This window comes from Lutra lutra, chromosome 8 (genome assembly GCF_902655055.1).
Source record: "Lutra lutra chromosome 8, mLutLut1.2, whole genome shotgun sequence".
NCBI classification, from domain to species: Eukaryota; Metazoa; Chordata; class Mammalia; order Carnivora; family Mustelidae; genus Lutra; species Lutra lutra.
Window position 1 is genome coordinate 50,597,582 of NC_062285.1, and position 13,036 is coordinate 50,610,617.

Sequence of the window (13,036 nt, forward strand, 5' to 3'; positions counted from 1 at the left end):
CTACATGACTACATCCAAATGGCTGTCCTCTGAGATGGGAGTATCTTCTCTTTCAGCCATGTCACAGCCCAGAGTAGAAGGCTGCATCCCTGTGAGATAAGAATGCCAGATACCTCACTGACCCATAAGTTCATATACCGGGGCATCAGATGAGGGAGACGGAGTCAGGGAATCAGAATGATTACAGAAGTGTGGGGCATAGCTGTCTTACCTCAAAAGTTTTCAGTCCTCGCGGGGAGGCAGACATTACTTAGAGAAGAAAAAACCCCTCTGTGTGGTAACTGCCTTCTGTCCAATGGGAATGATACCATCTCTACCTAACCATCACTGCACTCCCCCAGAGCCTCTCAGAAATCCCAGCCTGGAGTTTTTTAGTAGCTCTTAGACTTCTCTTCACCCTGAGGACAAGATTTTAGAATGGGGGATGGGAGGATGTTCCTGGGCATACTGGAGGGAATAAAGCAGTGCTATGCATGTTCTTCACTCCCTTTCAGGATGGCAGCGAGGTACCCTTCCAGCTACCCATGGATAAGGATGCAATCTAGTCTGGCTGATAGGAAACCTCGGAGAATTGAAATTCTCCTTTCTTCACCAGTTCCTGGCCCTTTGCTTCCTAAAGGTTTGAAGTAGAGTTAGATCAGTGTTTGTGGGTATGAAAACACATGGCCACAGGAAGACAGTGGCTGAAAAATCAAAAGCTAGTTCCTAAAGTAGGTCCAGGGAAGGTAGAATTGGAGAGGTGTTTGGACCTTGGGGAACACTGTGTACAATTTGATCTATACCTTCTGTCCTCCAAAATCACCTAAATGAGTATGTGGCATAAACACTGTCCCTTCTTGAATTTAGCCGGAACTGACCTGTATACCATAGATAAAAAACCAGGGCATAGCAGCTCTGGGGGATGGGAGGAGTTAGGGTCCAGCCCAGCCCAGACCTCCCCGTGTCCAATTTCTCTGTGTCAGCTGTGTCACTCAGCTGTCCACTTTCCTCCAGCCCTGTCATTTCAGCTCTGACACCAAGGCGAGAGACTGGGAGGTCTACAAATAACGTCTGGGTAGCCGGTGTGAGTACAGAGGGTATTGGGGGGGCTTAGCCCCCAAGGAAGAGGACCAGTCCTCCCCCAGCACCACCATCAAGACCCCAGGGGCTCCCTCTTCCCTCCACAGACTGTGGACTGACTTAGGGAATCCCAAACGTAAGTTGCCTCTTCATCCTCTGTCCATTGCCAGAACTGCTCCCCGCAACTTCCCCAATCTGTAGCCTATTCAGTGTCTTCAGTTTGGCCTGTGAGTAGTTAGGGTTTTAGGAGTGAAAGTATGACTCCAGGACAAGAGCGAGGATTGGAGGGTGGGGTGGGGGTGGGATCAAGGGAATGGAGTAGTAAGGGAAGGAAAGGCTCATATTACTCTGAAAACTTAAAATAGCCGACGACTGAAGCAGGCTGGGAACTAGGCCCTGGGCCCCTGGGACTCAAGAAAGGGGTAAGGGTCAACAAATGTCCCCAGCCCATCCGTCCAAGCATGCTTCTGGACACACACATTAAACCTCTTCAAGAAAGGGAATCTGGAAGGGTGTATGTCACCTCTCCCTTGCCCACAGATTCCCAGGAGAAACAAACTAGGCAAATCCCTAAACCATGCAGCTTTGAGCGCTGTATTGGGGCTGGAAACTCAGGTTGCCCCTCAGGGCGGGGAAGGTTTGGTATCGGTTTGAGGAACCAGTTGGGAAGTTCTTTAGTCTGTTGCGCTTTTCTCTGGACCTCCATGGAATCTTTCTGTCCATAAGCCTGTGAAAGGATTTCTGTTTAACCAAATTTCTCCCAAAGTCCACTCAAGGACCACCCTGCAATGAGGGACAGGAATTAGGACAGGAAGAGTGGCAGTCAGGGATTAGATTTAATAGTGGGGTCCAACCTCTTGCAGGATGACAGAAAAGGAGGTGCTGGAGTCCCCTAAGCCCTCCTTGCCTGGAGAGACTCGGCAAAGTGGGGTGAGTCTGGGCCTGGGACCCCCAGGTGTGGGGAGCTGGGGAGCTGGGAAGCCACCACAGTCCTTGAAGAATGCTTGAATTGATCTCACTTGAATGTGACTCCTCCGTCATCAGAATGCTAGCCAGCACCTGCAGCCCCCAATACTCCTAATCCTGGGGTGTGCCCCTTGCCCACACTAGAAGAATCTTTAGTTAGCTTCAGCCTTTCCTGCTCTAGAGAGCATGACAGTTCTTTTAATTTTGGGTTTCCTCCCCTCCCTCATCCTCTTCCTCCCTCAGCTACAGCGGCTGAAACAGTTATTCAGGAAGGAGTCTCCGGGAACAAAGGAAATGGAGCTTCCCCCAGAACCCCAGGCCAATGGGGAGGCAGTGGGAGCTGGTGGGGGGCCCATCTATTACATCTATGAGGAAGAAGAGGAAGAAGAAGAGGAGGAGGAGGAGCCCCCCCCAGAACCTCCTAAGCTTGTCAATGATAAGCCTCACAAATTCAAAGATCATTTCTTCAAGAAGCCCAAGTTCTGTGATGTCTGTGCCCGGATGATTGTGCGTGAGTCACGAAGGGAAGTGGAGAGAGCGTGATGTTGAAGGCAGGAGGTGGGGGAACAGGCTCAGGAGAGGAGCATTTGTATGGCAGACAGGTTGTGGCAAGAGGTGGCTTTAAGAAAACACTATCAGAGGGGCGCCTGGGGGCTCTGTGGGTTAAAGTTCTGCCTTCGGCTGGTCATGGTCTCAGGGTCCAGGAGAATCAAGTCCGGAGTCAGGCTTTCTACTCATCAGGGAGTCTGCTTCTCACTCTCTCTCTCCCTCTGTGATCTCTAGCTCTCAAATAAATAAATAAAATCTTAAAAAGAAAACACTATTGAAGGAGCGCCTGGCGGGGGGGCTCAGTTGGTTAAGCATCCAACTCTTGATTTCAGCTCAGGTCTTGATCTCAGAGTCTTGAATCCGAGCCCCATATGGGGCACCATGCTCAGCAGGGAGTCAGCTTGTCCTTCTCCCTCTGCTCCTCCCCCACTTGTGGGCACTCACTCTCTCTCAAATAAATAAATAATCTTCAAAAAATAAAAACAACACTATTAGAAACTGATAGTGTTGGGTCCTAAAAAGAAAAGGGACCTGAGAGCTAGAGTAGCAGCACTGCTACAAAGGGAAGGGGAGATCAAGAACCTCACCCAAATGTTCTTCCCTCTCCCAAGTCAACAACAAATTTGGGCTTCGCTGTAAGAACTGCAAAACTAACATCCATGAGCACTGTCAGTCCTACGTGGAGATGCAGAGATGTTTCGGCAAGATCGTGAGTAGGCTCTGGGGAGTGAGGAAGTAGAAAGGAGAGAACGCATAGCCAAGCTCCCCTCTTCCAGCCCCTCCCAAGTCATCACATCCATTTCCCTGCTTTTTCCTTCTCAACCCGTTTCTTACTCTAAGAAGGGATTGCACTCATGGGAGAGATGGGGTTCTGGGCCATACCTTGCTGTCTCTAATGCTTTCTCCCATCCCATCCTACAGCCCCCTGGTTTCCATCGGGCCTATAGCTCCCCACTCTACAGCAACCAGCAGTACGCTTGTGTCAAAGATCTCTGTAAGTGCTCCATGTGGGACCCGAGGGCAAGGGCAAGCTAGACATGGCTCCAGCACCACTTCTAGATTTGGAAACCAAATTCCGAAACAGAAAGATTCTGTTTCCCATGGTTTTCTCTCTACCTAATATTTTAGCCAGCTTGAATACAGAGTCAATATTCCTGTTTTATAGCTGAGGGAGATAAGATTTAGTGAGGGCTCCACACAGCTAGCAAGAGACAGAGAGCCAAGACTGAAACTTTCATCTGCCTCGCTTCAAAATCTGGGCTCTTCATATGTAAAACTATTTCTAAGCAAGAACAAGGATTCTTGACTGTCCTCATCCTTGATACAGAGTAATACCAGTCTCAGGGCTAGACCAAGAGCTGTGGGCATCCTGGGCAGATTCATAATTTGGTACCCCTTACAAACAAATCCATTGACAATTTACTCAACATTTATTTGGAGGAGAGGCTGAACTTTATGAGGAGCATGGGTGGGAAAAAGAAGAACCCACTGGTGGCAGCCCCCAGCTTGCACATGCCACTCAATGGGACAAAAGCCAACAGTTAAAGGACCACTCTCCTTAGAAGGAGAATAGTGACTGTGAGCATTCCCCAACTCCCAAACAACTTAGTAGCACAGCTGTCTTTCCAACAAGTGCTCTGCCTGGAAGGAGTGCTGGTAAGTATTTTTCTCCATCACATGACATTTCCAGGGATGTTTTTAGAGCTCTTTATAGATTGATGACTTAGATATGCCCAGCTGACCCTACCCTAATTCTACACACACACACACACACACACACACACACACACACACACACACACACACACGTATCCATCTACTCCATCCCACCTCTCCCTTATTTAGAAGGTTTCTGTTTCCTCCAGGTCTTTCTCTGCTTCCACAGTAATGGCTTCTTTCTTCTTCCCATTCCCACTAGCTGCTGCCAATCACAATGATCCTGTGTTTGAAACCCTGCGCACTGGGGTGATCATGGCAAACAAGGAACGGAAGAAAGGCCAGGCAGATAAGAAAAATGTGAGCACCATATTTTCCTCCTGAGGTCCCTCTGAGAGATTCCCTGGAGCAGCAGGTCCTCTCTCCTCTCTGGAAAGCTGACAGAAGCCAGGGATTCTCTTCCCCTAAAGTGGAACATAACCCAACAGACAATTTTTGCATATAATATCAGAGGGCCTCAGGTTGAGAACTCCTGCCATAGCATGTACTTTCTCCAGAAACTCCCTTCTGAAATTGTCAGATTAAGCACCATAATCCACTGAAGCCTAGGTCTCAGAACCCCAGCATTGCTGAAAAGAGGCAAGAGCCATACTTTTGGATTTGGGGAAGCAAACTTATCATGCCAAGTAATTAGAATTCTAGAGCCATGAAGGGACCATGAAGATCCATGAAGGGTCCATGAATATCATCTTGTCTGACTCACTTATCCTACAGACAAGGAAACTGAGGCACCAGACTAGCAGCCAAAAGTAACTTCATTTCCTTTTGTATTAGGGTTACTAGATTGGTAATGCCATAGACTTGCATTCAGTTTGGCAAAGAATTTGTTAGCATATCGTTACAGCTTTCTGGACAACCGGGAGGGACTGATGTGGATAACAGGTAGACGGAGCCCTAAAATTGGATGAATGACTGTGCCCGAAGGATTCAGGTCCTTTAGGGAGTGTCTAGCTAGACGGAGATTTCTGATACCTTATAACATGATTTGGTCCTCGGTCCTCACCTATGGAGATTTTTCTCACTGACACAAATGAAAATATAAATGGTATTATCCCTGAAGTTTGTGGGAAACCTAGGAGGGAAAACCTATACACCAAATAGTATATTTAAATATCTTACAGACTAGAAGAAAAGCCCAAAACCAATCATTTGAAATTTTGTAAGGAAAAATGTATATGCCTGTTCTTGGATCAAAAAAATCAACTGCACAAAAACAGAACTAGGGATTGTCCTCAGAGTAGTTGATATGGAGGTTGGGTGCAAATTAGAGATTTCTGTAGAATGAACTATGATTTACAAGGCCCTAGCAGTGTGACTTGACTGCTTCCAGAAAGGCAAACACACTCAGGTTCTATTCTCTTAAGGGAATTATAAAAACTGTGCTGCTCATTTTTTTTTTTCTTACACACTAGAGTATTTTTAAGAACGGACATAGTGAAAATTCTGGAAACAGCATCATGGGGGGGGGTGATTTGAAGGGACTAATTAGGGAAGAAAAGACAGAAGGGACTTATCAGCTATCCTCAGATCTTCAAGGGGACTATGTTTGTTCTATATTGCTCCAGAGGCCAAATCAGGACCAATTACTAAAAGTTACAGGGAGACCGAATAGGTTTAATTTATGGAATTACCCTCAGATGGCATGGGCTTACTTTGTAAGGTCGTGAGCTCTTGTCATTAGCTACATTCAAGCACAATGTGGATGGTCCACCTACCAAGATGTTTTACAGGAAGCTCAGGCATTAGGCTGGTGGTTGAACTAGGTGTTTCCTCCAAGGATTCTTCCAACCCTGAGATCCCATTATTCTGTAGTTGGCTGGCCTGGCTGGAGAGCCAGGGCAAGTGTGGGTTCCCAAGAGAGCATCTTCCTAACTCTGGTACCCCCTCCAGCCTCTAGCAGCCATGATGGAAGAAGAGCCAGAGTCTGCCAGACCAGAGGAAGGCAAAACCCAGGATGGTGAGTGTTACCTACCTCCATCCCTAGAGATGGAGTAGGGTCAGGGGCTTGGCTGTGATACAGGATGGAAGGCCAAAGGGCATGCCTGGTTTGGAGATCAAAGAGGCTCTGCAACAGAAGAGTGAAAGAATGAGGGGCTACCCTCCAGTAGCTAGAGACAACTTGTTGGTGTTTCCCATCCCAGGAAACCCTGAAGGGAATAAGAAGGCTGAAAAGAAGACACCTGATGACAAAGTGAGACTCCTTTTCCCTGCAGGGACCCCAGTCCTCTCCCCAACCCAGGTTTGACACCACTCATGGCCTCAACAGAAGCTCACACTTACTCCGTGGGTCCCCATCACCCTTAACCTGCCTTCTCCATCACCTCACACACACGCATGCGTGCATGCATGCACGCAACAGAATCCTCATAGTTCAGGGACCTGGAAGAGAGTTGTAATGTAGTGTGTCTGGAGAATTCCCCTGCCCTGGACTCCTGCCCCTCAGTGTGGGACAGAGGAGCCCAGAGACTCATCACTTACTTTCACCCCCAGCACAAGCAGCCTGGCTTCCAGCAGTCTCATTACTTTGTGGCTCTTTATCGGTTCAAAGCCCTGGAGAAGGACGATCTGGATTTCCCGTGAGAGGCCGTAGGACTGGGATGGGCATGCACTGGGAGTGGAGGGGGAGAGCCTAGCTCCCAATGGGAAAGGAAAGCGGGGGCACTCAGGGCTTGGAGCCTGTTGGGGCTGGACCCAGGCCAGATAGGTAAGTAAGCCCCCTACATCTCAGAGGCCTCTCCCTTCCTCTCGCAGGCCTGGAGAGAAGATCACAGTCATTGATGACTCCAATGAGGAATGGTGGCGGGTAAGAGAAATGGCTGAGGCTAAGGTGGGACATCGCTTGACTTTAGAATCTGAGACTGAGAGACTGACTCACCCTACCATCTCCTCTAGGGGAAAATAGGGGAGAAGGTTGGATTTTTCCCTCCAAACTTCATCATTCGGGTCCGGTCTGGAGAGCGTGTGCACCGCGTGACCAGATCCTTCGTGGGAAACCGCGAAATTGGGCAGATCACTCTCAAGAAGGACCAGGTAGGGGCTCCTGGGTGGCACAGTGGGTTCAGCAACCGCCTCTAGCTTTCTGCTCAGGTCGTGATCTCAGGGTGGGAAGATTGAGCCCTGTGTGGACTCTGCTTAGGGTGGAGTCACCTGAGATTCTTTCTCTCTCTCCCTCTGCCCCTCCTGCTCGTGCTCTTTCTCTAAAATAAATAAATAAAATCTTTTAAAAATATAAAATAAATATAGATAGATGATAGGTAGGTAGAACTGACCAGGTAGCTCTGGTGCCCCAATCCAACCCCAGACCCCAAGGTTCCTCGGCAAACCATACTCCTTGCAGATCTTAAGCCATTAACGGGGCTAGGATAGGCCTCCATAAATCCGGGCTCCCCTGCTCTCCTCTTCCACCTTTTCCCTGGATCACTCTCCTCCCTAAACTTTTTTTTTTTTTAAGATTTTATTTATTTATTTGACAGAGAGAGATCACAAGCAGGCAGAGAAGCAGGTAGAGAGAGAGGAGGAAGCAGGCTCCCTGCTGAGCAGAGAGCCCAATATGGGGCTCGATCCCAGGACTCTGAGATCATGACCTGAGCCGAAGGCAGCGGCTTAACCCACTGAGCCACCCTAGCGCCCCACCTCCCTAAACTTTTATTTTTTTTTAAAGATTTTATTTATTTATTTGAGAGAGAGAGTGATCACAAGTAGGCAGAGAGACAGGCAGAGAGAGGGAGGGAAGCAGGCTCCCCGCTGAGCAGAGAGCCCAATATGGGGCTCGATCCCAGGACCCTGAGATCATGACCTGAGCTGAAGGCAGCGGCTTAACCCACTGAGCCACCCAAGCGCCCCACCTCCCTAAACTTTTAATCCTTCGTTCAGATCGTGGTCCAGAAAGGAGATGAAGCCGGCGGCTACGTCAAGGTCTACACCGGCCGCAAGGTGGGGCTGTTTCCCACCGACTTCCTGGAGGAGATTTAGGTGTGCCGGCGCCTGCGGACGGGATATACCCAGGCCCCATTCTGGGCAGGCCCAGTGGAGGTTGGGGAGGAAAGGGGCGAAAGCAACTATGCTGGATGGGGGAGGGGAGGGAAAGCCCGCCGGAGCTAGACGGGGCTTCGGGTTAGGGACTGGTTCCTGCCCCCCTCCCCCGGCCTCGGGCTTTGGATACCTGGCGGGCAGAGCCGCCTCACCTGCAACTCCTCAGCCCAGCCCTTGAGAGCTGGAAGAAGAAGAACGCGTCTCCACCAGGAGGCGCCCCGGGGGTGTGGGAGGAAAACGGTCGAACGCTGCGACTGTATTAAAGTTTTGAAAAAAGTTAGAAAAGTTTGTTCTTTAACTGGGGGCCGAGTCGAGGGCATAGGAAGCCATGGAGAATCCTCCCCAGCTGTGTCAGCTCACTACCATCGGGTAACCGGACATCCACCTGGTCCGAGTCCGGTGGGAGATGGGGAGGCAGGTGCGTCCGCCAGGCGAGGCCTCTGTTGTCATTGAAGAAAGGGGAGCCTGACTGGAGTCACTCCCCCCCCCACCCCCCCACCGCGGCGGCTAGAAGGACCTGGCACTAGGGTATTTCCCCTAGCTCTTGGCGATTTAGCCGCGGGCAGACCCCTTGCGTTTCAGAACCTGGCTCAGTGCCGAGCTAGGCCGCCAGGGGGCGATGCAAGATCTCCGTTGGAGAGCGAGGGACTGGGAGGGAGAAGGCGGGGTGGAGTGGGGGACGGAAGGAGAGAACCTGAGACACCGTGCGGGAGACCCTGGGCCTGGGAGGGGGTGGGGTGCGTGCCGTCTCCATGGCAACACTTCCTCAAGTCCTCTGGGAACCGAGAGAGCGAGGCCGGGGGGCCTAACCCCTCCCGCGCGGCCCCCGCCCCAGCCCTTTGCGACAGGTACCGAGTGAGAGGGCGCCGGGCAGACAGCAAACCGGCTCACGCGGAGACCCCCCTGCGGCGCGCCGTATGCAAATGTTATTGTTTGCATATGCAAATATGCAAATGTGCCGGCACCGGTCAGGGTGGCAGGTGGCGGGGAGCGGGAAGGTGTGGGGAAGGGAGCTGAAGGATACGAGGAGTTTGGGGACCTGGGAGCGGACCAGTGAGAGGCAGCCTGGGGTGGTCCCTGGAGTAGGGCAGGCCGAGGGTCTGGAGCTTGATGGCGGATGGGGGAGGGTCAGCCCCGGCAGTCAGGAGATCCTCTTCTGCCGGTTGTCTGCCAGGCCTGAGGTTGGCACCGCCTAGCAAGGTTGGCAGCGGGAGCCCGGGCACCATCTGCTGCTGGCAGGGGGAGGGCAGAGGCTCAGCTGGGCTGGAGAAGAGAAGGGCCCGGGACGGACGCGCCCCCCTTCCTTCCAGAAGGCTGAGGTGTGGAGGGGGTAGGGAAGCACACAGGAAAACTCTATGCGGAACCGGGTTCGGTTTCCTGTTCCCTTTGCCCTTGACTGTCTTGCCGGACGCCTGGGGCCGGCGGCAGAGTCATAGAGGAAAACTCAGGCAGCCCCCCTGTAATCACTCTTGGGCTGGAATAGGAGCAGATCACAAGCAGCCCCCCTCCACCACCACACACAAATACAGCCTTTTGCCCCCATCCCTCCTCGGGGAGGGTCGGAGGCCCCGTGCGGGGATGCTAGGACTCCGGTCGCATCTCTTCATCAAGAGATCCGAGGGACTCAAAACTGAGATCCTCGAGAGGGGCCCCCCCACAATGCAGAAGCAAAACCAATTTACTGGCTCATTGGGCGGTGATGCTGGTGTGGGGGTGCCGAGAAGCAGAGAGAGCTGCTGTTCTCCCCGCTCTACACTCGGGGGGCACCCCCCTTCCCCGCCTCGCGGAGCCGGCAGCTGTCCCTAATTAGAGCGGCGGTTTAATTGGATTTATCAGCAGTTAATAGGAAATTAAGCAAAGGGCCCGAGAGAGGGAGGGCGGGAGGAGCGGGGAGGCCGGCTGCGCGGAGCTCGGAGGACGGGGGCTTGGGGTGCCAGGGGTGAGGACACCGGCCCAGTATCGCGATTGAGCCCCATGATCAACACCCTTCCCCCAACACTTGCCCGCTGGTTGAGCCCAGGCCTGCCACTGGAGAGCAGGACTCATGAAGGAGGCGGGAGTGACAGCGACCCTGTGTGAGCCCCCAACGCCCCTCACTCCCACAAACGGCCGCCTAGGTGATGGATGATATTGCCACAGGCAGCAAAGGTCTTAAGTCTGGGCCAAGGAATGGACTGAATTGAAAACAGACTGGAGGAGGGGCCAGGTTACCCTGGTCCAGGACACAACCCACACCCTATCCCTCTGCAGTGCCCACTCCGCTCTTAGCGAAGAACGTACTGCCTTACAAGTGGGGAGATTGGGCAGCACGGGGGAATGACGGGAAACACAGAGTGATCGTCCCTTCCACATCTGCCTCCCAGCTGTGTGGGTAATCCTGGCAGTCCCTATACAGCCACCAATGTCCCTCGGTGGCTCCCTAACCCTCCCCAAGTGCTGGGGTTGGGACCAGCTGGCTTGGCTGCTGTCCGAGAGGCCCAAGGTCTGTACCACCCACCCTGGGCGCCAAGGAAGGAAGCTAGCAGGCTGTCAAGCAGGGTAGCAGGGTCCACAGCCCCAGGCACCTCCTGTCACTACTACCTCATTATGTGGGTAGGCTAATAAGGCCTGCTTCTAGGACCCCAGCAACCTCTGCCACACTCTACCATGGGAGGGCATAGGCAGCAGTTCCTGTGTGGGTGTGAACCTCTGAATGTGTAGGGGTTGGTGGGGGTCCCTCTGTGTCCCTGGAGATTATGGGTGTCTGTGCCGCTGGTGTGTGTGCCTGTGCCCCGAGTGTGTGAGGTGTGTATATTCAGCACAAGATGTGAGTGTAAGTTGGTATGTGTGACCCTGGTGTGTGTCTGTGCCCTTAAGTATGTATTGGTCGGACTTGTCCCCATTCTCTATCCCCCCCCAACCTCTATAATTTTTGTCTGGCTTAGCCCCTGAGTGTCTAGGTGTGCATACGTGCTTTGGCGTGTCTATGTGTGCGATCTTCACACTTAGGTGTGCCCCGAGTGTAGGCATTTCCGCGTGTCTCTGCCTGCAGGACTGCCTATGTATCAGGAAGAGCCACCCCTGTGAGTGTGTGTTGCTCTGGCGTCTCTGCCTGCAGGTGTATGTATCTCCGTGACAGTGCGGGGGCGTGTGCCTGGGTGTGAGCCGCGCGACAGCGTGTATTCGAATGACAGTGTGACGCACACGCGCACTCGTGTGTGTGTGTGTGTGTGTGTGTGCGTGTGCCCGCGCGGGAGCGCCTGGGTGAGTCTCCCGCACCCGCCCCTTCCTCTCCCTATTTCTATTCCTCTCTCCTCTCCGGGAGGGCTTGGCTCCGCCGTCCGCATCATCTCCATCCATTATTGAAGAAACAGCCGCGTCCGCTCCAATCACATCAACACCCCCCGCCCCCCTCCGTTCCGTTCGCCCCACAGCCCCTCTGGGTGCTGGGAAGGGGGGAGCCGCGGCACAGCAGGGGCGCCGGGCAGGAGCGGGCTCATGAACCCGGTGCCCCGAGCCGGGCGAGGCACCGGGACTCCGGGGTCCCCGGCTGAGAGCGCTTTGCATAAACAGATGGCGCGGGCGTCTTTGTCTCGCTCGTTCGCTCGCCGCGCGGCTCCCGGCTCCACGGCTGTCTGGCTGATGCAATCATGATCATCTCTCAGAGCCTCGGGACCCGGCGCCCTTAATAGCTGCAGAGGGGGTCAGGGGCTCCGGGGCTCCCGAGCAGATGCTGGGCACCATATCTTCCCTCCCGGGTGCCCCCTCCCTGCCCCACAGCTGTAGAGGGAAGACGGAGTCCACACCGAGGTGACAGGCTTGTGGAGGTGACCGGGAAGTAAACCCCGGGCAGTGCCCTGAGGTGTCTCCAGGCTGTCTCATTGGACTGCTGCAGCCCCCCAGGGGCAGCAAGCTGGAGAATAGGAATAGAATGGGGGATGGGGGGGGAGAAAGAGATAAAGACAGAGACAGGCATTTGTAAAGAGAGACACAGAGGGTAGAGAGATGTAGACGGAAGGAGAGACAAACAGAGAGAGACACAGAAACAGATACAGAGGGACAAAGCCTGATAGAGCTGCAGAGGGAGAGACAGACAGACACAGCCAGAATGATAAGGAACAGAGAGACACAGACATACACAGAGACACAGAGAGACAGAGGTAGACAGAAAGGGCTGGAAGAAGAAAGAAGCAGGAAGAAGGGCAGCCAGAGACTGGGGCAGTCAGGGGCAGAGGGCAGTGGGCAGTCTTAGGGCAGAGACCCAGCCCCGGGCATCTGGAGCCCACCAGCCCCGAGAGAGGAACCTGCCTGAACCTCTGGTTCCTCCCACAGCTGACGAGGTGGGAGATCCCTCGTGCCCTCTCCTTTCTTGCCCCCCCGCCCCACCTCAAACCAGAAGAGGGGAAGCTGCGGAACCCAGTGCCTTGGCGGTGGGAGTGGCAGGAGAGGCTGGCGGGACTTGGACCGACGCTCCAGGCACAGACTTAACCTACCCCAAACTATGGGGCGCAGAGCCTGCAGGACCCGACAGGGGGCGCCCGAGGCATCTCCCCTAAGAGCTTGGGAACATCTTAACCTCCAGGGGGCGCCCGCGCCCACAACCCCAGCAGCCAGCTCGCTCCGCCCAGTCCAGCTGCTTTGGACGAGCGGCGCCAACGCGAGGATTAGTGTCGCGGTGCGATTTGGCGTTTGGAATCTAGTCCCCACGGGACCCCGCACGCCCCAGGCCACCCCT

General features: G+C 53.5%; 1 protein-coding gene across 2 annotated transcripts; it reads left to right on the top strand.

Moving 5' to 3' along the window:
* The first annotated feature begins 980 nt into the window (after nt 1-980).
* Nucleotides 981-8,602, top strand: STAC3 (SH3 and cysteine rich domain 3). 2 transcript variants are annotated; one of them, XM_047742747.1, is made up of 12 exons: nt 981-1,195; nt 1,923-1,989; nt 2,269-2,536; nt 3,186-3,283; nt 3,496-3,568; nt 4,493-4,590; nt 6,181-6,247; nt 6,432-6,529; nt 6,781-6,866; nt 7,042-7,093; nt 7,183-7,320; nt 8,164-8,602. In XM_047742747.1, the coding sequence occupies exons 2-12, from the start codon at nt 1,924-1,926 to the stop codon at nt 8,260-8,262; spliced, it is 1,143 nt and encodes a 380-aa protein (XP_047598703.1). In that variant the 5' UTR covers nt 981-1,195; nt 1,923; the 3' UTR covers nt 8,263-8,602. The 2 variants fall into 2 exon arrangements, with proteins under 2 accessions (XP_047598703.1, XP_047598704.1); XM_047742748.1 differs by having other exon boundaries at nt 994-1,195; nt 6,432-6,481.
* Nucleotides 8,603-13,036: the final 4,434 nt, after the last annotated feature.

What these genes read in the sequence shown, in the direction of transcription:
- STAC3 (XM_047742747.1), top strand. Translation starts at nt 1,924, where the DNA reads ATGACAGAAAAGGAGGTGCTGGAGTCCCCTAAGCCCTCCTTGCCTGGA. An exon ending in CAGTCCTCTCCCCAACCCAG is followed by an intron (nt 6,530 to 6,780) that starts GTTTGACACCAC and finishes TTTCACCCCCAG; the next exon opens with CACAAGCAGCCTGGCTTCCA. An exon ending in CCAATGAGGAATGGTGGCGG is followed by an intron (nt 7,094 to 7,182) that starts GTAAGAGAAATG and finishes CATCTCCTCTAG; the next exon opens with GGGAAAATAGGGGAGAAGGT.